Source organism: Brachyistius frenatus, unplaced genomic scaffold (genome assembly GCF_029030835.1).
Source record: "Brachyistius frenatus isolate BFR_SWC_R1_liver_20210118 unplaced genomic scaffold, ASM2903083v1 Contig_110, whole genome shotgun sequence".
NCBI lineage: Eukaryota > Metazoa > Chordata > Actinopteri > Embiotocidae > Brachyistius > Brachyistius frenatus.
In genome coordinates, this window is record NW_027210709.1 from 1233372 (window position 1) to 1260970 (window position 27599).

At 42.2% G+C, this 27599-nt stretch overlaps 1 protein-coding gene across 2 annotated transcripts in view; it reads right to left on the reverse strand.

Moving 5' to 3' along the window:
- Positions 1 to 26869, reverse strand: part of kcnn1a (potassium intermediate/small conductance calcium-activated channel, subfamily N, member 1a) — a 53998-nt gene extending 27129 nt beyond the window's left edge. Inside the window, exons 1-2 of one of the 2 annotated variants that reach the window (XM_069712481.1) lie at positions 25350 to 26869; positions 1618 to 2091 (exon numbers count right to left, since the gene is read on the reverse strand). In XM_069712481.1, coding sequence (XP_069568582.1) covers positions 1618 to 2091; positions 25350 to 26642 — 1767 coding nt within the window. In that variant the 5' untranslated portion in view covers positions 26643 to 26869. The remainder of the gene's footprint in view (positions 1 to 1617; positions 2092 to 25349) is intronic. The other variant, XM_069712482.1, reaches the window with a different exon arrangement.
- Positions 26870 to 27599: the final 730 nt, after the last annotated feature.

The window sequence follows — 27599 nt, forward strand, 5'->3', positions numbered from 1 at the left end:
CAGCACAATGTGACAACAAACTAACTTTGACAGCAAAATCAAGGTGACAAAATTGATGTTAAAGGCTGTCACACAATCCAGAAAAAGTGCTGGAAGTCAATTTTCTTACAGTAGGATGCTCCAATGTTCTCTGAAGAGAGACGGAAACCCTAATTGTACGTTATCAAACAACTTGTTTTCCAATTGTGGATCGATGTTATTTTTTAAGTATATCCCAGTCTTAAAAGATTACTTGTTGCAGGTTAAGTAGACTTTTCAATCCATTTAATGGTGCAGTGAAATAAATGGAAACCTGGGCATCTGTCAAGTAGGAAATAGATTGAAATCTTGTGTTTTAATTCCTCAATGTTTAAATTGCACAATAAAAATAAAAGGTGGAACCTGTAGTGTTGAACTCTGAGGTCATTATCACCCAAAGGTGGATTGTAAGTCTTGTCCAGACTGCCAGCCCAAATCAGTTTTTGTCATATCCAGATTGTATCCAGATGTATTTTTGAAAGTCTGGACAGCAAAAAAAACTAATGAAATGCGATTTTTGCTCACCGGATCCAAACCACATTTGAAGGTTGTTTGAAATTCCATTTCAATCTGATTTCTGCAGATGCACGTAGTCCGGACGCTCTGCTGGCTCAGATTGGATTTCTTGTGTCATTGGCAATGTGACTCTACGTGCCAACGTCATTTTCAGACAGACAGAGTGAGCAGAAGTGCTATCAGAGACGGGAGATTTTGGCGCTATAGAGGACAACGACAACGACAGTCCACGGATAGAAGCCAAATAAATTGTCTTCTTCCACTTCTGTGCCAAGAGCTTCCATTTTGGAAAGCCACTTCACCAGCATAGCTGCTCGTATATCATTACCACAGCAACCCAATCAGATAGATTGGTGATGTCTGGACACACCAAATCCATTCTGTTTACTTGCAAATAACAGTACGGACAGTCTGTCCGAATGAGTGATATTCTTCCCACATTTGAACCAGCAGGACTGATTGGTTGATATGGAAGGACAACAACAGGTCAAAGGGTGCTGCCTTGGTCACGGACACTGCGTTGTGTCCTTGTTTAAGAGTCCCCCTTGTTTCTAGAGCGTGCTGCGTCACCTCTGCTCTAACTTCCTAAAATTAAACGATGCAAATAGAAACATTTGAAACTTAATTCCCATTTTTGTATTCTCATTGACCTCTCTCTTCATCTCTACTTGTCTTCATCTCTCTGTCTAAATCTCTATCTCTCTCTCTCTTCATCCCCTCTCCTCCACGATGTCACTCTCCATCCATCCGCCACAAAGGCACCAGTAGTGGAATCAGCGTGTTGGCTGTGTGCCAGTCTGATGCCAACTCATAATAAAAGTAGACCTACAGTCAATAATTTTACTAAATGGAACATTTAAAATGTTTTAATAGAATAAATAGACTATTAGTCACTGTGCAGATCACATGACACTCCTTTTTATTTGTATTGGAGCAATACTCCCCATAGCTTTGTTAGATAATGTACGTCAGTGTCTGTGCTAATAATCAGTCTTCATAAAACTGACAGCTGCCAACCCCACACAACTCAAACATAACAAAAGCAATGACAACACACAGCGCTCCCACTCATGCACAACCTACCTTAGTGTAAACCCCCCATGACAGTTCCGTCTCTGTCACCATGACAACAATCCCAAACATCCCAAAGATGAGTGCGTAATCGCTGAGCCGCTTCCGCTTCTCGAACAGCGCCCTCCGGTGGCCGAGCCTGTAGCCAATGTCCCTGTTCTTCTTCTGGGGAGCCCTGCCTCCACCGCGGCCGCTGCCCTCCCTGACTAAGCTCTCGTTGGACGCCTTGCTGGGGTCTTCACCGCCGTTGCCCTTGGACACCACCACCTCCAGGCCAGAGCTGTGCAGCGTCTGCAAGGGTTGCGTCTCCGAGTCGAGCTCCGCGAGGTTGCGGCGCGACGAGGACGCCAGGCTGCCCACTAGTGGTCTCACCACTCCGCCATTGTACTTGCAGGTGTTCATGGCTATCTGAGGGAGTCGGCCACTGCTCTCGGAGAGGGAGGGCTTGGATCCAGCATGGCTCAGCTTCTTCTGCTCAGTAGTGGCCTGCGAAACAGGAAGGAGAGGGATAAATACGATACTATCATAACAAAAAGGGTGTACAAACTTACAGAAGGCTGAAGAAGCACACACAGGTTCAGACTTTAAATAGAGCATTGATGTGGGAGTTACATCTCCGCAGCTCTGGAGAGGGCAGAGAGAGGGACGGATCTTGCAAAACAATCTTGGTTATAAAAGCAGACAGATTTAGTGCTCAGCAGGACATGTGTCTAAAAGATTAATTCAAATAGCAGAAGTTATTGTTTGACAGTCCCAAATACTGAAGCTCTTTCTTCCTGAGTAACAAACGGAGGGATTTTAACACATTAAGAGTAAAGTGAGCTTGTGTTTGTAAGTGTTGAAAAATATGACTTAATTGTTTTTAAAAAACAAATAAACAGCCTTTTTGTGTTGTTGTTGTTTTTTTTTTTTTTTTTTTTTTAAACTACAAGCTTTTTCTTTGAGAAAATGGCATCAAAACTGGATAGCTCAAAAACAAAATAAATAATGAATGGAGTTTGATGTATAAATAAAAACCATATAACCAATAGTGGACCCGACAAAGTGCAGAAAATTGAATCTTTGCGCTGCACAAATGTAGATATGAATGATTAATGCTCGGCATGACCCTGTTTCCTGTCACACAAACACTCTCCTCCTGCAGAGACGAGCGGTGAGCTGCCCATAAGAGAGGACAGAAGAAGAAAGACGTGGACCTTCTCAAATCAAGCGTACCAGAGAGCTGCCCATTATCTTAATGGGAGACAAAGGATGGTGTGTACTGTACATCTTGTGTCAGTCCAAGGGCAGCTTACAGGCAAGTTGCACAACACAGGGTGATGTGTGCATATGCTGGCATATAAAGACATCGTTCCAGTAAACGGTTGCGTATATACTGTATATTTCTAATTTCAACGAGATAGGAGGAAATGCATTCAACTCCTTTCATTTCTTTTTCCTTTTAAATCACCTGCACATTTTTCTGTCTTCCCCGACGCCAAGAGTCGCGTCTCTCCTTTCACAGAGCCGTATATCACTTCTGCTGTTCTGGGTAGATAGGAGCGAGTTTCTGCCCCGGCAACGCAGACAGAAAATGTTCTATCTGTGCAGGGGCTGTAGAGCAGTCACCCCAGAAACATCTATCTGCCTGTCTATCCCCTGCCCTTCAGAGACTCGGGCAGATTATCATAATGGGTTATGAAAACTTCACATGGAACAGTGCTTTTTCCGAAACAAGTCGGGGGTGTGTGATAGCACTGCCGGCCCTTTTTTTTTATTAGCCTTGACAAAGCATGCCTAATGCCTTTAAATGTGCTGGTGGGAATACAGAAGGGCAGCCCTAATGGAAATTTACTAACTCTGGTCCTGTGATGCTATCGTCTTGCGCATATTGTGGCTCCATGAGAACAGGACTAAAGGTTAAGGATTAGTGCAGCCCATAGTGTTTCTAATCCCCTTTTCTGTATTAAATTGCTTTTTAATCTGTGCCATTAGGATCCCTCTACACGTTTGAAGACTGTGCAGTGAGTGAACTTTGGGTTTGAATGACAGGTAAGACTGCAGAAATAGATGCTGATATGGCAATAGTGGACAAGACGCTGCTCTTTGTAAGAGGATGAAATTAGAGCTGAGAGAATTCTGCTAATTTGATTTCAGTGCAACAAATTAAGATAACAATTAATTCTAGCAATTTACAATTTATTGGCAACAAGGATTATCCCAAAGCATTTCATTATTTCTCGGCCAAGAAAAGTTCGAAAAGACAATTTGGTGCAAATTATGGATTTTCTCAGCTTGAAGACACGCTTGTAAATATGACAGCTTAATATCAATATCAGACTTATCAATGAGAACGAACCACAAATATGTGCAGTCTGTGGCAGAAGGCAGCGCTAAATCATCCTGAGAAATATTGTTGGATTGATCTTAACCTGCATCAGCAACTGTATCACCGTAAAAGCCTATTTAATTAAGTTTTGGTAAATATTTTAAAAGTCTTTCCCAGCTCGTGCTGACAGCTTTTTTTTTTTTATTTTTATTTTTATTTTTTTTTCTTGATTCAAAATCCACAGCAGATTAGCTTGTCAGTCTTTTGAATGTTTTGGATCTTCACCATAACGGCTAATGAGAAACTACAAAATATCATTATTCCTTTGGTTTTTAAGTGTCACAACATGATGTCACTCATTCTCAAAAGAGAATTTCCCACTTTTGTGGAGGAGGTAAATAACTCTGAAGTCCTGCTCTGGGTTTAGAGTATTTTTAGTCCCTGTCAAACCCTCTGAGATGTTTGATATGTAAATATAGATCCTGGATGATAAAATCTGAGAAGAAATTCAAAAGACCATGCACTACCTCAAACATTGTTTGGATGTCCAACTGTGGAAGACAAGAATTTATTTTTGACTTGAGTTTAGTTATTATTAATTCAATAAATGCTTTTGTCCAAGGAAGCTTATATTAAACCTAAAAGGGTGCTAATTTAAGAAACACTCCTGTGGATAATATATAAATAAATAATCTGCAGTATACAGTCATGAGGGTTGGAGGACTTGTTGGTTAGTAAATAGGCTCATTTCTTGTCTCCCTTTCAAAGGGTGGCTTTTCTGACACACCTTACCCTCAATTTTGTGAGTGCAGTTGTACAACTGATTGTGTTTTATGTACATTTCACAACAGACTGTCAACCAAGCTTCATGACATTTACAACAGAGTTAGCAGTGTCACTGACAACAGCAGTTCAAAGAAGACACTGCATGTGAGTAAGAAAGTTTAAGAACATAAAATCCACTGTTTGTTTAGGTCCGAGGTGTGGCTTTATAGATGAGACTGAACTCAAAGTAAGTATGACCGTAAAACAGGTCATTTCTTTTCTCTACGCCAAAGGTATTCCTGCTCCAGACTGCCCAAACACACCACTGCCGGCATGCGGTCTCCGATTTTTCCTTAAAATAGTTTTGTATTGGAGCAGACACATTGAAAAATGAGACACAAAATGTCCCTCTGATTTGGTTTCCAATGACTAATTACAAGACAATAGATCAGAGTAAAATGGCCTTGTTGTGACAGCCATGGGGATAAAACAGGAGCCGAGACGTAAAAGGAGATCATCTCAGGAAGTGTTGCTCCAATACCTCAAATGAACAGGATTGGTGTTGGAAGCAGAGGGTGCAGGGCTGCTGTTACATCCTCAGCTTTAGTTACCTGTTTCTGGTGAAGCAGGTCAAGTCTGACCCAAATATGGACAATTGTCCCACCAGTCAGTTTGTGTGAAGAGGTGCAATATGTCTCTGCATTTCTGCACACCAGAGAAAGACTTTGCGCTACAAGACAGAAAACAAAATCAGGAAGATATGTCCACAAGAAATAGGACACAACTTACAAAATACTAAAAATCTATGCCTGATTTTTCTGTATAATTAAAGAGTCCCTCACTTTACAGCAGGAGTCCTAATATCACTTTCCTAAACTACCCAGCTACCCAATGCCTCCTCACGACCCGTGTTGCCCGCTGCAACCGCACTAAACAGTGCAGCATAAGGCCACGGAAGGCCGGCGTGCCCTTGTCGTCCTCCGATGCACCCACAGAGGAGACACAAGGAGGCTGCCTGTCCAGCCAAGCAACGGCTCAATTTCATTCTGAATAGCACGCAGCATCCAGGCTCTATGAAATGGAGACTCATAATCAAATTGAAAAGCCTCAGTGCAGAACAGTTTAAATGAAGGCAACCCTCCGTCTTGCTCCTCTCTCCTTCTGTCGTTCTGTCTCACTCTCCAGCCAGCTCAAATCTAATAGAAAACCCTCATTCTTTAGTGTTGTACGGGGCTACTGTGCAATAGTTTTGAAGGCTTATATTCTCTAAAAATGGAATTGTGCATTATAATAACAAAGTGTGTGTGAGCATGTGGGTGCCAGTCTGTTTAATTATGTGTGTGTGTGTGTGTGTGTGTGTGTGTGTGTGTGTGTGTGTGTGTGTGTGTGTGTGTGTGTGTGTGTGTGTGTGTGTGTGTGTGTGTGTGTGTGTGTGTGTGTGTGTGTGTGTGTGGGGGGGGGGTGTGTGTGCATACAGTATGCGTGCTAGCTGAACCTCAGCCAGACTCCGGATTAGGTCGGATATTGATGCAGACAGCGTGCAGCAATGAAACAAGTTGAGGAGAAATTGTTTGGGAAGATCCGCGTGCATGTGCGCACGTGCATTTGTGCGTCTGGAATCTTTGAACGGCAGACAGATTCTGACAAGGCTGACATGAAAGGAAGATCACAAAAAGAGAAAGAAGAGGGAGAATCGTCAAAATAAGGTAGAGATCCAGAAATTGAGGAAACATGAAAGATGGAGAGGGTGAAAAGAGAAAGAGATAAATGAAAGAGAGGGAAGACGGCTCCCTGTGGGTGTCTCTGCCAGCCCCTGGAGTGATGGAGAGCTGCAGGCTACATTCTCCAGTTTGTCCCTGCACACTGTCACATTTCTCTGACAGGCCAGCAGGCATCGGGGCTCCTCCGTCCGTCCCTGGCCAGCATGTGGATCATTACTCAGGGCTGTTAACGACAGAGGAAAACCAGTGGCTGCAGCCCGACATCGGTAAAAGGAAAACACTCCATCATAGCGGTCTGTGTGCTAAGGTGGTGAAAATAAACAACATATATTTCATGTAGAATCATGTTAGAGCATCAAATGCTCAGAAATTAACAGCATGGCCAACACAGATCACGTCTGAGGAGTCACATAATTAAAAAATCTTGCAGTAGTAGAAAAGGTGAGCCTCTGTGCCAAGTCTTATCGCTCCATACTTCATGCCCTTATATCTCTGTGGGGATGTCTGCTGTTAAATAATGGCTGCTTCTGCTCTTCTCTGGCAGAAGCTAAGGCTTTTGTAAGTGTTTCATGGAGACACGACAGTTCGAGGGATTGAAAAGGAAGCCGATGTTCAAAGTGTTCACGGGATATTCTCGCGCTGACTTCACATGTCTGGTGCCATCAGTAAGTCTGTGGACAACTGCTTGATGTGCACTGAAGTGTGGCAGCCCATGTGTCTGTGATAAGACCACAATTTTTGTGTGGGAAAAAAAACACATGGAAAGCACGTAAGTGTTTTCCCCTCATACATTTATTTAAAACATTTTCATTTCAACAGCTATTCTCATGTCTGCTTGTGCATATTGTTCAGCGTGTAGCATCCAAGTGCAGCCAACAGTGATGTCACCCGTTGGTATGTGAACTGCCATTAGCCTCGAGTTTGACTTTACAGCCACCGCTATCTTGCTTAGTTCGGAGCGGTTTGGAGAGTGACCATATTTGGACGGGCTGGGAGCAGTGAGCGGTGAATCTGACTTGATCTGATTGGAAACGCGACGACATTACGTCCCTCCAACCGATAGTGGAAACCTGACTGCACTACAGGCCTGTCAATCACACGGACACGCCCCCAAAAACAACTTTTTCAGGCCAATTTTCTAATTGATGACGGGATTATTTTCAGATGGACCGACAGAAAACTAATAACAAAGAGGGACCTTAGCTACCAACAACCAACACAACTTGCGGAAAAAGTGTATTGCCATTTTATTTCATGAGAGAAGTCGAATAGAGTCTATGGAGCCGGCTGTTCGGAGACAACCTATCGCGGCATTCGGTAGTATTGCATCTTAAGGCACTTCCGCATTGGCCTACTTTTTTGGACCTTGAAGCTACGTTCACGTTTATATACAGTCTACAGTCTTGGCATCACTAATACTGCAACAGGTCCATCAGACCATTGAAAGTCCTCTAAGTGTATTTTATAACTTCATAACTGAGCAGCTCCAGTGTCACAAACATCTCATTTTATACATGTTACTTTGAATTGATTAAACAACCCATCCTTACACCAAAAGGACATATGTCTATTGACTGTTGGAGAGTAGCAGTGGCAGGCATACCTGACCTTCGTTGTCATGGCAACAATAATAAAAAAGGCCGTTCATGTTTTGAAACGGACAGGGTTTGGTTACGTTTAGGAAAAAAAAAAAATCATGATTTGTCTTGAAATAAAAAATTGTGTTAAGTTACATAATTTAGGTACCTTTAATACACTACGCAAGTTAAAATAAGTCAACGCTGACTCTTGGTTTCACACGGGACACAACAGCAGTCACCTGGGTGAAAGTTTTATGGACTGGGTCACTCTTTATACACTGATGCAATAAATATGTCAAATGTAATAACTCAACAAAGGTCAATTTGACACACTTCAACAATCCACCATGGTTGTTGTCATTATTATTTGGACAGGCTCTGATTTAATATCAGTTCTGTGACACAAGAGTCTCAACATTACCTGTGATTTTTTTTGCTGTCGTGATGTTATGATGCAAGAAGGCTGTCACTCCAATTCAAACTACCTTTTGAATGTTGATAAAAATGTAACTTCAGGATCTTTAATAATCGGTTTGATTAAAAAATTCAGTGTATGAGAACATCAGATTGCGCGTTGTTTGACTGTTCATCTGACCCTTCGCCTGCCCTGCTGCCCCGTCAGTGAGCTCGACTATTTTTGTTCTCTTCGCTAACGGAAAATGGCTGCGAGCAAGCTGTGATTAACCAAGAGCTAAAATGCTGCCTTTGTCCTCATAACTATGTTCATATACAAATAATATGGATTAGCAAATGTGTATTTTTATAGAAGTCAATGGTGGCTGCATAACATTATTGGGGAAATGTTTACATTGAATAGAATTGCAGACTGTTCACTCCCAGGTCAAAATGCACACAATGTCTGTAAAACATCAATGTATTTATTTCCTTCATATACAATACTATAATAATAGTAATAATAATAATAATAAAATGAAAACATTTGGTGACTTAAATCATGGGAAAGGCTGAATTACCTAACTTAACTAAAACCAAAGACATGTAACACAGGACCGTGCTTGAAAAGTGGAGGGAACGACCAAATCAGACACCTGTGATGGATGCTACATATTTGATAACCCCAACCGCCATAAACACCACCTCAAATACTGAAGCCACCTTAAAAGCTTGCCATCATAAAGTGAAGACAAACTGTAAAGGTTAACTGCGTGTGGTAGAGGTCTGCTGGAATTTCTCTATCATTATCAGTCGTCACCATAAAATCTATGCACAATAAATTGTGAGAACCTCAAGTTTAGCACTGCAGATTTGACGGGGATGCCTTAACCTTTACTGAGGTAAAGAACTAGACATAAAATATGGGACAACAGCATTAACCCACAGCAGAAAATAAAAGCAAGGAAATCTTTCCGTGTTTGGTTCAATGTTGGCTTCATTTGGAGATCACATTCACTCATGCTGTGAATCATCTGAAAAAAACATCACGTGGCCTTAATAAGCCGATTTTCAGTATTTATTTGATGGTAAAAATATACAGTGATAAAACAGAAAGAGTAGGAAAAGAATATTACTACTATTATATACGGTAAAAGTAAATAACACGTGATAAATGCAGATCTGTAACAACAGCTACTGTAGATGCGTCGCATCAAAGGAAAAAAAACTCCACATTTAACTTCACATTGTGTCCGAATCCCAGCTCTTACATTCACCCGTCACACAGCCTGCTGTTAAAAATGATGGTAGTTTTGATAACTGAGGTGATTATTGGCTTCTAGTAAAGCTCAGCCTTCCTCACTCTCCCTCTTTCTCTTCCTCCTCATTTAGAGATGAAGGAAAAAGTGGAGAAAAAGGACACAGGTACAGGCCTGTGGGAGCGTGTTATTGTTGGGACTAATAACACGCTGTGATCAACAGAGACACAATGCTATCATAATTAGGACCCAGCAAGGTTATTCCATGTGTGCATGCCTGAGTGTCTGTCTTAGAAACTAGGTCCTGGGGCGATTGGGTTGAGAACTGATGGGAGTGGTTCCTCTCCCTGTGGGACGCCCACCGCCTCATTAGGAACAATTTTAATTTCCAGCATATTAAAGGAGGGGGCTGATAAAAACTTGGTTTGTAGATCAGGGCCATAAAGGACGGACTGATCCTGATAATATGGTTAACAAACTGAGCCTTGATGTTGGCCATGTATGTATCACACTGATCCCTAAATACTGCAGTGGTGGTATTGATATAACAGCTGCACTTACTAGTTACTTTTCTTGATTCTGAGTTTATAATACGTGTTCCAGAGCCATTTCCTCTCTTAAAGACTTAAGTGTCAAGGATATCATTACCTTTAATGTCCACTGCCAATACATGACATAAAAAGACGGTCCTTTAGACTCCAGAACTCATCTCGTTTTTAAGTTTCCTTCACCATCAAAGTAAACGAATGACAGTCTGAACATACAGTAGCATACACATACAGTGGCGCAGTGCGAACACGAACTACGAAAAGCTCATTCAATAAACTTTCCCTGGTGACAATTTGCCAAAATGTTAACAAACACAAGCTTAAAAAAAATGACAGGCTCCAGTTGTAGCGCACTGCTAACGACCTCCTGTTTAAATCCCCTTTGGAGGATGTTGGGTGTTGTGAAAGTGCAGTCGACTCAGTTCAGAAAAAGGGGCTCTGAAATGCACAACATATCCATTTCAGCACCACGCGCAAACTTCTGACAAAAATGGACCGGCATCAATCTCATCACTAGGCAGTTATGACGGTGCTTTCTAAAGAAGCATCTGTATTATTAAAACTGTGGTCGTTAAATGAGTGAAGCAACGTCATTTACAGACGTCATCGCTAAGTCCGGGAAGAAGTAAATGTCATTTATGGATGTCGAACGAACATCGTGGGACCACTCAAAGCTCACTAAGTTTGTTTCTATTCACAAAGTAATGACGCACAAATACAAATTTCATTTAAACTTCTTAAAGGCCAGGTTAAACTTGGGACATAATGGATAAATAATGGGTGGTTTTCTGATTAGGCTGCGATTATAAATATGATTTCAAGAATCTGCCAGATCTAGTTTAGTTCCAGTTTAGTTTCTGCAATATTTGTTTTACCTCTTATTTGATATGATTTATGAAATTATTCTTATCCATTAAGAAAATGCGAGTAAATAACAATACAAAAGTCAAAAAAATTGCTGGAATTAGCACTTTTTCCAACATAGTTAAAGAACAAAACATAAAAATCAGACAAGATCCTTGAAACTATTAAACTACACTTTACTCACCACTGGAATTACTATAGAGCCTGTTCCAGGTTAGATGGGTGATGTCAGGTGAACACCTCGTATCTGATATGCTCGGTACTGATGTGTGAAAATGCCCCCAAGACACCTGCTCCTTAAATTGTAACATTAAACATGAGAAGAGGATTCACTGTTGCACTAATCAGTATCTGATTGACAGTGTTAAAGCATGTGTTTCTATAGACTCACATTGTTCCTGAATGCCAGATTTGTGCTGATAACTCCTCTTGAAGATGTAGAACAAGTCCGTGACATATTCCCACACAAACGAGAGGAGGTTCAGGCCAGAAGTCATACTTTCTCTCTCACAACACCATTCTCACACTCACCATTTCTTTCATTGTATTACATTAACTTGACCATTTCGTTATTTTGTCTACATACTCATGGGAAGAAATTTTGTCTTACTCACGGACAATCTGACATGTGGAGAACCCAGGAACGAAGTGGACAAACTTCAAATTCACACCCAGAACAGCATACCCTCTTTAGTCATGTATGGAAAGATTGGCGTCATTCCACCAAATAATACATTTAATGGGCATCAATTTGCATTCTCTGAATATGGTTTTGGGAGACAGCTCATTTTTTTGCAGAATAAATCAAAAGGTTTCAGCAGAGGGATTGCTCCCAATATTTTATGGGGACATGTTCATGCTGAATATAAAGTGAATGCAAAATATTTATACTGAATGTAATGTACACAGTCAATACTGTTTTCCTCTCCTGATGCAACCAGTATGATCCAAGTTATACATGTTGTATTAGATCAACTACCTGCAAACAATAAGAAATTGTTCGTAAAATTGTAAAGATGCAAGTTCAGTCAGCCAGCTCTACATTAATATGTAACTGTAGAACAGATACCGTATTAATGTTTGGTTTTTGGTCTCTGAGCTTGTCGCTCCCCACAACAAAACATCAAGCTCAACTCAAATGAGGTAAATGATGATATTCATTTTACTGCACAGAGGAAATAAGACTCACGGGTCGAGTCTACGGGTGGATGCTGGGTAGCCTGTTAAACCTGCGGCCCGTGTCCACCAAAATGTTTTTTCTTGAGTACAGCACTTCTTTTTTTTTTTTTAATGGCAATGAACGCCAGCAGCTTGACAAAGTGCTGACTGTTTATTCTGCGCTGAACGTTCAGCGATTTTTTTTTTTTTGCCGGTCAACGAGAGTTGAAAGAAATTTGCACTGCGCTTGTCACTGTCACAAGCCGTTCAATCACAGTGAGAGAGGAACTGGACAAACGCCGTTAACCACCGGCACTGCTCGCTGATTGATCCTCCATTCACAGTGGCTGTGCAAACGCTAATATGAGCCGAGTAATCAGACTGTTATCACAGCGAAGAAAACTGAAGCTGCGAGCCGCAGTCGGCGCAGCCAAGCTCGATGCCGGGGTGGAGCTTTTGAAAAGTTGTCAGCAGCGTCGGCTTTTGGGTAAGTGGTGTGCACGGGCATGCAGCAAAAGACTGAGCAGAGCACTGACGGGTTAAAGCAAATCAGATCTAGAGTTTGACAAAAGTCACCATTGGGAATCTACTGAACAAGTGCCCGCAAGCCAAACCGCCACGCGACCAATCCCTGAGAGCCACATCGAGTGGGATATAATATCTAGTGAGCAACTGCAATGTGGGCTAAGGAACCAACCACCATGTGGCCATGCCCCTGAAGGGAGCTCGACCAAATGTGGAATAAGCTATCTTTGAAACTGCAATGGCTATCCAAACTCAACAGCCCACCTGGTATACAGCAGGATCATTTAACTAAAGAACACTCAACACTCCACTATTCTGTTTCAGACCAAACAATCTAATCTGATGAAACAATAGTGTTACAGAGTAAAGCATTTTGCACCACAAACCCCAGTTCACACTTTTTTACATGCAAAAACTGATATGTCAGCGTGGCTGAAAATGAAGACCCTGCTGCATGAATCTTTCAGTCTTAAGTGATAATAAACAGAGGAAGCCAACCAAAGAAACCACCCTCAAAAATATTGTCCCAACTCTGGTAACAGAACACATATCCATCCACAAGTAGCGCATCTCATTATAGCTGTGGGAACTTGTTTAAGACGGGGTGCTGAGGGGATAACACACGATGACACCCATAAGAAAAGGATCAATATAATTGATACATGCTGTAAAATGTACATTGCTTGTGTTTCCTAACGTGCATGATTACGGTCTTTAAAAAAGTAAGTTGGATTGTCTGATTAACATACAAATTTGTCTATAAAATGAATAATAAAAACAAAACATAAACCAAATATACACTGCACACACACATCCAACAGCAGCTGTGCACTGGCTCGTAGGAAAGCCAGATTTACACACACTTAAACGATGCTACGACAGCAACCACCGACAATGTTGTTTACTCACAAAGCAGATGATCTGATAGCAAGCATAAACAAACATTACACAGCAGCAGCTCTGCTCTGGCTTTTATGAAAACCAGATTTCCAAAATGTCTTGATGATAAGAGGATCAAACACTAACACGGGGAGGATTCACAGGCAAAGCCAGAACGTCCGATCATCAGACTAACAGTTAACAGCAAGCTAATGTGCATTTAAGCATACTGTACGGTGGAATCCTGTGCACATTTACATTCTTATTTTACTTCTATTTTCATGCTTTTAACACCCAGAGAACCACCTGTTAGGACAGGGGACCTTTTCATTATATGTGTGAAAAAGTGAAGACCAAGGCTGTGTCTCAATTCGTGTACACTTACATGTGTAGGACGTGAATTTCAACAGCACTTATTGGAAATAACCGTAATATTTGAATGCATCACCCACCAACATATCAGCCGGTTTTGTTTGGTTATTTCACCTAAATATGAATGTTTTTGTCCTCTGCTTTTCACACAATAAACATACTGATGGCTTCTATCCAGCAACAGTTTGGTGGTGCTTTGTGGAAAATAAACACTTTGAGTTTCCTTTTCAGTTTTGTGGACTGGTATGAGTACACCATTCAGCTACTTATAGTGCACTACATGTTTCCATACTTGACAGTGTGAATGCACTTTACCACTCAAAATAGCAAGTGGAAGTACATAAGTACTTGATTTGAGAAACAGACAAAAACTCGTGAAAAGTATGTGAGAAAGTGACTGTAGCCACTTCAGTGTGCATTAATGTCAAAAACATGCAAACCATTGTCATTCACATGTACAATTATCCTCCCAATGTACTACATCTCGTGTACATAGTAACATATTGTGTGCTAGAGCAATAATACTGTATTACTAGTTTGTAACTGAATATGTAAGGTTAGTGTGTGTGTGTGAGTGCACAGTGTAACATCATATAACATTATCTTTTGTATGATTAATGACCTACGTGGTCTCTCATACCGATGTCGCTCTTCTCATTCATCAAAACGACCAGTAAAGTGTGAGGTCAGGGACAGCAGACGCACAAAGACACTCACAAACACACAGAGCCACAAAAGCTTGAAATATGCGTAGCTTCGTGTGTGCGTGTGTGTGTGTGTGTGTGTGTGTGTGTGTGTGTGTGTGTGTGTGTGTGTGTGTGTGTGTGTGTGTGTGTGTGTGTGTGTGTGTGTGTGTGTGTGTGTGTGTGTGTGTGTGTGTGTGTGTGTGTGTGTGTGTGTGTGTCCAGAGGACTAAACCATCTCCATTAGGTGACTGCTCCCCTGGTGACTATTTGATGCCCCAACAGAACCACAAAGGCCGTATATTCCTCACAGACATCATCACCCTTAAGTGCCCCATAACCCAAACTACAATCCCACAATATTTACCTCTGATCAAACCACATGCACCACGGTGAGATCCGACATCAGTATCAGTGTATGAATGCCACCGCCTGACAATTTCTATTTTCATTGTTGGGTGACTGTAAGTCATTTGAAAACGAGCCCTTTGTAAATTCAGGTTGAGGCAATTTCTTTCTCTCCCCGAGGCAAAAAGCATCAATAGCGGAGAGGGAAGCCATGACAACCTATAGCACAGGACAGATCCATAGCGCAACCAACTCAGTAAAGATTGACTGGAGAGTTGCCTGGAAACATCCTGTTTCAGATCTATGATGGGAGCAGGACACGGGCCAACAGCAGAAGCTGGAGGACAAGAGAAAGTGAGAGAAAGTCTCATTTTCTTTCCATTTCAGGGTCAAAGTGAACCCTTACCAATGTCCTTTGGAGAATATATCAACTTTAAATACCAATGAATAACAAAAAGATTTTCCCTTGCAGGAGATGTGTGCATTTTTCTATCGAGAATAAACACAAAAAAAGTTTAATCTCAGACCGTGTTAATCTTAAAACCATTCACTTTTATTCCCCATTTTCTAGTTTATCTTCCATTTTCCTTTCGGAGATGAGACATTTCCTTTGAGAAAAAGGGAAAAAATTATATCTGCTGAAGCAGACAGTATATGCCTGACATTCTGGTGGGAAAATTACTGAAACAGTGACAAGATGAAATGAGAAGATCTCAGGTTTAAAAGCTGCTCCACTCTAACAGAGAGCCCTTACCATATGTCACCTGGCTGCAGCATGCTGACGGGGTGCAGCGGTGTTCCATAGACTCCGACTAATTGAATATCCTTATCTGGCAATGAACTCCCACTTTTTTTTCTTTTTTTTTCCTCTGGTGAAGTGAAACGGAGGCCCAGTTGCAAAAGCAGCACATTTGTATTCAACCGATGACACTTTCTGAGTAAATGTAACACGCACACATATACCGACTGCACTCTAATGCACTGCACATAATCTTCTTTTCAGGTAGCTGAACCATAACCAGACCCCACACTGTACTGTACTACAGTCAAGATAAAAGTTCTGGGAACTGTGCTAACAGCCTCAAGCTGCAGCAGTTTCCCTCTGTGATTTTCTTTTCTTTTTTTTTTTTTTTTTTGGTTATGAAATTAAGTGCTGCAGTTTCTAATACCCCCTGGGCCCTTTAGTGTAAATTGATTCTATTTAAAAAGCTTTTTTTTATTCAGTCTGACAGAGAAGAAGAGGTGGCTGGGGAGCAGAAACAAGTGATTGAAAATGGACTCTCAAAGAAAGAGACAGGAGAGAGCCCGGCGAGCAGCTTTGTTCGTGAAAGGGTTAAAGAGAAAATGGTAGTGACAAAAGGGGAACTGCGCAGACCGGTGGACCATTAAAGGGTTAACAGTCGGAGGGAGGCCGATAATGGAGGCTGAACCAGCTGTATGGGAACTGCAGCACGCAGAGACAAACACCATAGAAACCACTGCCATAAACCAGAGGAAAAAGCAGAGGAAGAGAGAGAGAGGAAGGAAAACAGGCGCTGCATTTTCTCTCATGTCAGCATCTCGAGTTTTCACTCAACACGTTGGATAACATCCAAAAAAAAAAAAAAAATCTAAATTGCATTCATAAATTGTTTTAAAAACAAATTCCTTTATCCATTTATGTCCGAAACAAATCCAGAAACAGATGCAAACCCTTTAAAACATGCGTTAAATTCTTCCTCATCGTAAATACTACTGCGGATGCATAATTAAGCGGGGAGCCCAGATGCAATGACTCAAACGAGAAAGTGCTCGGGAGAAGATTACAGTGCGCTGATACAGTGCAGGATTCCTCAGGAAGAGGGTCTTCTACATGACTAGATGCAATAGAAATAAATGTGACCTTTACCATCTGATGACACGACTGCGGCTTCCACGTGATAATGATGCCACCAAGGCTATCCTCCCAGTCATTCGCTCACTCACTTTTTCCCTAATGCTTTATAACACAGGTACAAAGAAGCATGCGCTCATAGAGCAGAACACACATGCACATACCAGACAAACGTCCAATGGAACTCATTTTCTTTTTTTTTCTGCAGCTGCAGCAACAGCGCCTGTTTTCAATCTCAGTGGACCCTCAACAGATCGCAATTTCGCAGCTTCGTATTCTCCAGCTATAGGTGACTCCAGGTAACGAAGGAGAGGCTGACGAAAGCAGCTCCATTCAACTCGTCTTCTGTTTCAATTTGCGGAGCTTGTGTGTTGGAGAAGAGCCACTGTAGCTGCAGATAGCCTAGCGCGCACACACACACGCACACACTCACACTCACTCAGTAATTTTCATATATCAGACACACACACACACACACACATAGAGAGACCTCCGGATTTATTTATTTTTGTAATCCCACAGAAACCTTGTTTGTATAAAGGTAACAAATAGTACGCACATTTTCTATAAACAGCTGACGGGCACCATGCATCCGACTAGATGCAGATCAGCTGAGGCTTTTTGTTCTTCACTGAATATTTATCAGTGGCCAGAGGAGGCAAATGATTGAGTTTTACAGGGAGACGGTTGTGTATCATGTGCTGTAAATTAAGTAGTATGGCAGCCTCGGGGGATCAGCAAGTCAAACTCTGACCTGAAGGTATAAAGACCTGATGAGATGTCGGAAAAAGAATTAGATCCAATGAGAGTGGCAGAGCAGTCAACTCATCATGAATATGTTCACATGTATGAGTGGCACATATACACACACACACACACACACACACACACACACACACACACACACACACACACACACACACACACACACACACACACACACACACACACACACACACACACCCTGCCACACAAGCCACATCCTCTCTGTACGGGATTTCACAGTGGCAAGAGATGCTTCCCAAAACTTGAATTTTCAAGGCAGGCTGCAAGTGAAGCGTCCGCCGGTTGCGCGAGCAAAGTATGATGAAATCACACATCTCTGGCATCTCATTAATGCCCTCTGTGTCCCTACCGAACACTGCGTTTAACACACAGCCAGCAGGCAATATTGAAATGACTCGGTGTGCTTGCATGTCGACAATAGTCTCAGATATGTAGAAAGGTGCCTGCACACAAACCTGCACCCTCACACACAGTCTGTGTGAAGCCATCGTTGTACGTCTGAGTCTCCCCGGCGTTGTTATGAATGACAAATATCTGCTTACAGCTGCATTACTCGTACTCACACACTCTTTTGTGTTGTGATCAGGCCCTAATGCAGGTACAGCCCCAGATCAATAACCTAATTAGCCATAAAGCATATGCATTGCGGTGATACATTATATGCCTGGCATCACTTGGCTAGCATCTCACAGGAATTACCATATAAATGAACTGCGGTCATTTATTAAGCAAAGAGCTGTGGTGGGGACTTGGCATGCTCCGGAGTTTTTAAAAAGATGAAATTGTAAGTTACAACACGCATTAGAAAAAGGGAAACAGGTCGGGTTATGAATTACATGGGCTGCTGACAGGAGTGAAAACATGCTGTGACTCCGCTGGTGGAGTGGGTAAGCAAGCACTCTGGGCATCTGAGGAAAAAAAAAACCAACATGCTTTCTTTCCACTCTTTGTATTCAACTGGACCGCAAGTAATTGAATACACCTCTCCTTGTGCAGGCTCACTCAAATGAAACGCAAAGCGAATGAACTATATCAAGTGGAGCACTATTTGAACACCACTTACAGTAATATCAGTGTTTGTGTGGGCTACCCTACAGTGTGTGTGTGTGTGTGTGTGTGTGTGTGTGTGTGTGTGTGTGTGTGTGTGTGTGTGTGTGTGTGTGTGTGTGTGTGTGTGTGTGTGTGTGTGTGTGTGTGTGTGTGTGTGTGTGTGTGTGTGTGTGTGTGTGTGTGTGTGTGTGTGTGTGTGTGAGAGAGAGAGACATGACAGTCCAACCTGAATGTGCGTATAACATGCATTAAAGGCGAGTGTGAAGCAATTTGTAAATCCAAAAGATAATCTTGTGCTGCACATGATTCCTTGACCAAACTCAATACCCCAGAGAGAGAGAGAGGCTGCTACACAATACCAGGCTGATCTCTCCCTAGCAACACACATGGTAACACAAATCTATTTCAGAGCAGGAGCACTTAAACACAGCGGACAAAAAAAAATAAAATAAATAAAAATAGGGAAAACAGAAATCAATTATTAAAAGAGCTTCATGTTCATACTTACTGCCCGTGTGTGTTGCCAGCTGCAGCCAAAAACTAAGAGACTCCCGCAGCCCAAACCAACCACTCCTGGTACGGTCCTTATCAGATAGCTACAGCAGTGCTGCTCCTTCGTCATATATAGGGCATGTGAGCTTGGATCTGCCCCTTGTCTGACATTTAATTGTTCAGTGTGGTTTGTTTACTTTAGAGGTGTTGGCCGGCCTCTTACAGGCTCGAATGCGCAAGGCAGTGGAAACATGGACGCCTAATGAGAGAAAAACAAACGGCGGACCTGTAACAACAGCGGAGAGATGACTGATAGAGAAAGTTTAAATCAACATAATGTTTCTCCCGGCATAAGCGCGCTGGTAAATCATAACGCTGTAAGCAGGTCTGTCCACATCAATTGTTCCAAGCTCCAGCGTTCAACGTTGCCTCAGCCTTATTACACAACCAACACAAACACACAACTGATAAGATAAACTACTTTTTTAAAAGAGAGCCAACACCTTGATTACCTCAGCATTTTCCTTCATTTAGAAAGCTAAAAAAAAAAAAAACCCACATGTGCTTTGGTAGGATTCACTTAAAAAAAATTATTTGAAAGAGAAAAATTAAAAAGTAGCAGATAAAAGAAACAAAAACTAAAAATATTCTTAAAAAAAGGAAGAACAAATGTTCTCCTTTTTTGTACAAAATTGTGTTTCCCAGAAACTTTAGTCTGGGAAACACAATCCTTGACTTTCTACACTCAACAAAAATATAATATTTGTTTTCACTCCCATTTTTCATGAGTCGAAGTAAAACATCAAGGCTTCTTTTATGCACACAAAAGGTTTATCTCCTATTTTTATTTCTAAGTCTGTGTTAGTGAGTCCCTCACCTTTGCCAAGATAATCCATCCACCTGAGAGGTGTGGCACATCAAGAGACTGATTAAAACAGCATGATTATTACACGGGTATGCCTTAAACTGCTCATAACAAAAGGCCCTTTCAAAAATGTGCTGTTTTATCACGCAACACAATGCCACAAGTTTTGAGAGAGTAGGCAATTGACATGCTGACTGTAAGCTGTCACCGTTGCCATTTTAGATATTTTGACGAGATCCTGAGACCCACTGTCGTGCCATTCATTCACCACCATCACCTTGTGTTGCAGCACGACAATACATGGCCCAATGTTACAAGGATCTGTGGAGAATTACTGGAAGCGGAAAACGTCCCAGCTCTTCCATGGCCTACATCCTCACCAGACATGTTAACCATTTAAGTACGTTTGGGATGCTCTGGATCGGCGTATACAACAGCATGTTTCCATTTCTGCACATATCCAGCAACTTGGCAGAGCAATTGAAGAGGAGCGGACAAGCATTCAACAGGCCACAATCAATAACCCTGATCAACTGGTGAGGAAGATGTGTTGCACTGCTTGCAAGAACAAATGCATATCTGTAGCCATATGTGAAATTGTGCCTAATACTGCAAAATAGTTTTCAAGATAAAACTGCACATTTTAGTGGCCTTTTACAATAATCATGGTGTTTGCTTGTGCTATACCTGTCAGGTGGATGGATAATCTCGTCAAAGGTCAAGTGCTCAATAACTAAGCTAATACTTAGCACTAAAACGAACAAAATGTAAGACTGTGCCTAAAGGAAGTGTCAGACCTTTTACTTCAGCTCATTAAAAATGGGAGTGAAAACAAAAGCATTGCGTTTATACCTTTGTTGAGTGGTCGTCGTCAGAGCTTGTAAACACACAACCACTACGAAAGACGACCTCGCTAAATCCTCCAGACAGTGTCAAAGAGACACTAAGTTGTTTGCAAGTGCCACTTTGATATACACTATCTTGACCTTTCCCAGATCATATAGGGTGATTATACGCATGTTGGACTGCACTTTGGCAGGAGCTGCACAAAAGGCTTTACTGTAATAGCTTTCCCCTCCTCTTTCAAGCCATCCATTCTGCAGTGACACATACAACCTTATGTTCTCCTGAAAGGCGGGCTGGCACTCGTCTTACACACTCACAAATTTACAGTAGAGCAACTTGAAGGCCTTCGGCACCCAACAAACATGGGTGATGTGACAGCTTGAAGAGAGGTGGCACCAGACTATAAATATTGTAATTTATTTTCCTCTTAATGCCTGATCTGCTTTCTGTTTGCTTGTTTTTGAAGGACATTTTAATTGAACTTTGAGAAGATCGTTTTTGCATTGCATAACGTTAACAACAATGTTAACAGTTAATATCCCGCACAGTCTATAACAGAGCATCGGGTGAGGTGAGTGGAGATGAAATCATTAATAAATTAACTGATTAGTCGGTTTAATTAACAAGCAGCTGTACAGATAATCAGGGAGTTTTTAATCTAGATTTTTAAGCAGAAATATCGAACATTTTCCAGGTCCAGCTTTTCAGTTTTGAGGACTTGCTGTTTATCTTTGTCTTCCTGTATGTGATAGTTATATCTGGGTTTGGACTGCTGATTGGTTAAAACAGGCTTTTTGAACACATCAGCTTCAGAAATATTCATAGTTTTTTCCCCAACTATATTCTGAAGTTTTACAAATCGAACAATTAATTTAGTAGGATAAATAATCAAATGAAATAATAAGCAAACATAATAATAGAGATGCCAACTATTATGTTATTGTGATAAGGTTGTTCTCCAATTAAATACAGTAGTAATGAAATAATTGGGTCAATTCATCAATTAGTTATTAATCAACAATTCTGATAACCGATGAATTATTTATCAAACATAATTCTCTGATTGAAGCTTCTCAGATATATGGATTTTCTACGTTTCTAGAATTCATATCATTGAAATTTGAATATTTGGGGTTTTTGAACAGTGGGTTTATTAAAACGATTTGAAGATCTCGCATTCAGAAATTATCATGGTGACTTCACACTATTTTTCATTAGTATTATAAATAATAAAAATGGCAAAAGGTAATAATACATTTTACAAAAAGTTCACAGAAAAGAAAGAAAAAAGTTATAGTTGCAGTCCTAAAATGCTGCATGAATGCAGCACAGATGAGTTCCCCAGCTTGGGTTCCCACAAATAGCATTTCAACAAGACACACAGAATTCATGTAATAAAAAATATATAAAAGGCATAAAAGCAAAGAAGACAGCCCACTTTCTTTTACTGCTACATTTACTGCCTCCACATTTTAAGCTTTGAATGCATTTCATTGAGTTTCAGAGCTCAGAAACATTTCTGGCTTTGGATGGCCCCAGATCTGACCTCCTGTCAGGTGATTAATCAGAGGTTTCTGCTGAACACCACGTCTGTGTATCCTCAAAATTCAGCCTTGTTAAATGATAGCCAATCCACCAGTATTTATGTACACCAGTGTCCCTGCAGGGGAGATCACAATAGCAGTAAGTGGCAGGCATTAGAGTACTTACACAGCCTATCACAATAGAAGCAGCAATGCACCTTTGAAAGCACAATGTTATTGAGGCAGGACACAATATAGTACTACCTGCCATCAGTTCACTGGGCTAGCTATCGAGTTGCAGGGTGTGCTGTGGGATACTGTAATCGCATACACTTTATCAAGCTAGTTCCGTCACGAGTGTTTTGTTTAAGGGATTTCAAAAGGGAGCGGGGGTAGGGGCTGTCTCATTAAGGGCGAGTCAATAAGATGTAACCATAATGCCACAAATATCCGTGAATAGATATGCATGTCTCGCCATATCAAAATACTTGGCACGGTCAGATCTGAGCGACTGGAAAAGGTTTGATACTTAGGCCGAGTCTGTCATGGGAGCACTTCAAAGATGATTTTTTTTTTTTCCTTTGAGATTTCCAGTTTCACGACTGAAACTGGATTATGTAATAATTATGCGATAAGTAAATGTCTTGTTCACAGTGTCAATTACATGATGGAAAGCTGCAAAACAAAAAGGGGATAATTATAAAACAAACGTCAAAATCCCATTTTCCAAATTTTTATAAGAGCACTAAATTCATCATCTTCATCTTTTTACCAATTCTGAATTTTGTAGTCATGACTGGTATCTTGCTGCGTTCGGACTTTTCGCACCTTTTTCCAGCTTCTAATTTCACTTTAGCTGTCAGATCAGTTTGGAAAAGATGAAAAAAAATTAAAAATCTTCCAATATCATATTCTGAATGAGTATTCACTTGGACTATTTTTCAATATACAGTTTCTTAGGCTCCTTCTATGACTTTTTACCCTATAATTTATACAATGGACTTCCACTCACTTGTATACAGAGAGAACAGTATCACAACATTGTAATATTCACACCTTTACGTTCCTCTATGCAGTTCAGGCAGCAGATTAGAAGAAAACAAAGCCCTTTAATCTACCACTATACTTCTCCTATATTATCTTTAGGTATTTGGAGACCAATATTTTGGACATCTGAACAAGTTATGGAGAAGATTTGGCTACACTATTCTTTACTTATGATTTCCCTGCATCCTTCTCCTTACCAAAACACCCTGTGAAGTTAATTATAACAGGTTGGTGGCAACTTCAAGAAAGTGTCAGCCATTTGGTCATTTAGGTGTTCTGCTGATGCTCCAAAATTGAGCCAAGTTCAGAACAGTCATGCTACTGGTGCCAACTCATGCCCTGAAAACGGCTGCAGCATTATAAAAAGGAGTCTGCTGGTCCTATTTAGATGCTGCACTCTTATCGAAGCCTGCCGTTCTGTCCTCTTTCCTGTCCCATGACGTGACACAAAAAACGTCCCCTTGACTTCCCTGGGAAGAAATGCTGAGGGAAATTGAAGTAATCATTTCGAAATAAAAGAAATAATAATAAACTTTCACACCTCAAAATGAACATCTGTTTAAGTGTTCATATGTCCATCAGTAATCAGTCACATTTCTGAGGAGAGATAACTGGTAGCACTTTGTGCCTGTTGAGACATTATCAGGAACAATTTATTTTAACGCCTTGCAATTTGATTGAGTATTTTTCTGATTATCTTTGTCTTTAAGATCCAAATAACAAAATGTTCTCAAGAACACTTTTCTAGATTACTTATCGTCACTTTAGACACAGTGAGGCTCGCTGGATCATGAAACATTCTTACTACTTAAAATGTTCTCCCCAAGCAAAGCTTTTTCTTCTTTCTACCTGTTGTTTAAAACACATGCACCTCTCCACTTGTTATCACACTTCAACATATGATTTCATTACGTGCAGGGATGTTTCAGCTTATTTTGCCCTTCTATTTCCTCCATATGTTTTGATCCGTGTTGTCAGTCAGACTCTTTCGTTTGCTCGTCCTCTTGAGTTCCTTGCTGACATTTGTTTTGTCGACTGTAATAACCTTTTGAGGTTTTTAGTGCCACATAATAATATTATGTTCAGTTTGCATATTATGCGTTTTATATGCTGTTTTATTACATGATTGTTGTATGGTGCATCTCTCCAAGCAGAACATACAGCACATACTATTGTATGAAGTGAGTTAGTATGCTCTCACTGCCAGGTGTAGGCCTCATGATATAAAGCTAACCATTATGTCTTGTGTCTGGAAGCCAAAATATAAAAATTCCCTCACTCAGATACCCCTCTGCTCTGTGGAAACAACAAACGCTTTGTTTCTAATTCGGCTGCTGGGGAGCGTCATTTGAATATTTTCAGTGGGCTACCCAAAACAACACTGTAACATGGAACAGGTGTGTGTGCGCCTGTGTGTGTGTGTGTGTGTGTGTGTGTGTGTGTGTGTGTGTGTGTGTGTGTGTGTGTGTGTGTGTGTGTGTGTGTGTGTGTGTGTGTGTGTGTGTGTGTGTGTGTGTGTGCGCCCGCCATCGCGTTTTTGTACGCGAATGCGCGTGCCTGTGTGACCAAATGAAACAAATACCAGGTTAGATAACAAACATCACACTCCCGGGTTACATGTACGGTCATAGTTACATCGGTGCATTCCGGTAAAAGCTGCCTAATGCTGAATGACGACTCAAACATTGCATACACACACACACGCGCGCGCGCGCGCGCGAGGAACATACACATAAGGCGAATGTTCTCTATCAAAATCATATGACAGGCGTGGTCATTGAATAAAAACGTTAAGGCCAGTTTGTTTCTGTCATTAGAGGCCAAACGCGTGAGAAAATGGGGGAAAAAAACAAATCTACCTTATGGGGGTCGATGCGTATCCTCTCCTCTCCTTTATGCGGGCTCTCGGGCCACAGGTGATAGCTCGAGCCGTAGTTGGGGCTGTCTTTGCTGCTGTTGCTGCCAGTCGCAGACGAGTTCCCCGCGTATGCCTGTTGTGTCACCGGGGGGGTTACGCGAGAGTCGCGGTTGTGTGGCTGCGCCTGATCGCCTTGCGCGGTGATCCTCCCAGACTTATTGCGGTCTTGTTCACAGTGCTGCGGACGCTGGGGACAGAGCCCCAGTGCGCCTTGCTGCTGCTGCTGCTGCTGCTGCTGCTCTTGCTGTTGCAGCAGTGGAGCCTGGTGAGTCCTACATAGCTCTCCTGAGCCGCTGGCGCAGTAGTTGATAGGCAAACTGCTCCCCACCAGTAGCTGTTGCTGCGCTCGTAATTGTGGGATCTGTTGCTGCTGCTGCTGTTGCTGCTGCTGCTGCTGCTGCTGCTGCAGGTCCTGAGTCTGAGACTCGAATGCTCTCCTGGCTTCGGTTGACTCACATACATTTAAAGAGCGCCCTTTCTGTGAGTTTGCACGGATTCCTTCAGGGGAGGGGTCCCTCTGTTGGAGTCTTAAATGACAGTGCTGTTGCTGTTGCTGCTGTTGCTGCTGCTGCTGTTGCTGCAACAACTGCCTGTGGTCTCGGTGCCCTCCTGCTCCTCCTCCTCCCCTGCAGCGTTCCACGATGCTTGTCTGTTGGTAATTATTGGCACTCCTTCGGAGACGACCGTCCCTTTTAGATTCCCGGGGAAAGAGCAGAGAGGAGGACGACGTTGGTGGCGGTGGTATAGGCGGTGGAAAAAGTGGGGAGGGTTGCGGTGGGAGAGGATCGACAGGAAGGGGCTGATTTTGAAAAAGGCTCGCCTCCTGCTCTGAAAAACTGCAGTGGCAGCTTGGAAAAACAGGCTGCTTCTCCGACTGCGGCGACTGCTGCTGCTGAGAACCGACCGGGGCCCAGGGATCCTGCTGCAGGTGCGCCGGCTGCCCGGTGCTGGGTTCACTGCCTCGGTGTGAAGCTCGCTGGGTGGTGTCGTAGCTCGCCAGAGGTAGAGGGTCGCCGCTGTGAACAGGTCTCCGAGAGGGCTGGCTCAAACAGGGGAGCTCCTGGAGGCTCTGGCGTTGAGCCGCGGTGGTCGGAGTGCGGTCTCGGTGGTGAGAAGAGGGCGGGGGCGGCAGGCTGAAAACAGGAGCGACTTGGTCTCGGCTCTGCTTGCTGTTTCCTTGCTTTTCGTCGGGGATTTGGTGCTGATGGACAGCTCCCGCGTACCGATGCCGCATCCCCTTGATCGCCTCGTCTCGCTGTGGTTGCTCCTTTGCCGTGCAGAGCTCCGACACCCGTTCATTGCGATCAGTCCCAGCAGAATAGAACCGACTTGTATCATTGGTAGGTTTGACCAGGACCTGCCTTAAAACGTCACCGTACAGCCAAAACACCGCCTTCGACTCAATATCGGTCCATTGCCTGCCATGCGCACAGGTTGCAGCGGATCGATCACTCCTTAAGGGTGTTAGGCTATTACAAGAATGGCACTGTGGAGATGCAGAAAGGTGTTTAAATCCTGCTCACATGGTCGATCTTCTTAATCCACTGCGAACCTAATACATCGAGTTTGTCAATGTTGCCATGACCACCCTGCATAATCAGAAATCACTTTTACTGCTACGTCACCCAAAAAGATCCCCTGGCCTGTCAAACACGATGCTTTGCCGAGATACATCCTGAACGTCACTTAGTTTTATGTCCAACTCTAAATGATTGCCTTCCTCTCTTGTCAGATCTCCATAAAGTGTCAGCATTTTAAAATTCATGAGAGGGATAACAGCTAAATCACTCTGGACATCTATTTATCAAACACATTTCCATTTGTTGGCCAACAGAAACACATGAAATCAACAGGGCTGTAGCATTACCTCATGCCATGCAGCCTATAAGCCTTGCAGTATGGCATTCAATAATTTATACGCCTGGTTTTGTATTACCGGTCCGAAATATTGTGAATGGGTGCTGCATGCACAGCCTGCAGTCGGCTCGCAGGCTGCCGTGTGTGTGATCCGCCGCTCGCCTCTGTTGCATGCGCTCAGTGTAACATAAAGGCTTTACTGTCACAGCAGTCAGGAAACCGGCTAGATGGACACACAGAGAGAGAGAGAGAGAGAGAGAGAGAGAGAGAGAGAGGGTGGGCGCAGGCGGCACTGGCGCTCAGTTCGGGCACGAATGACTAAAATAGACTCTGT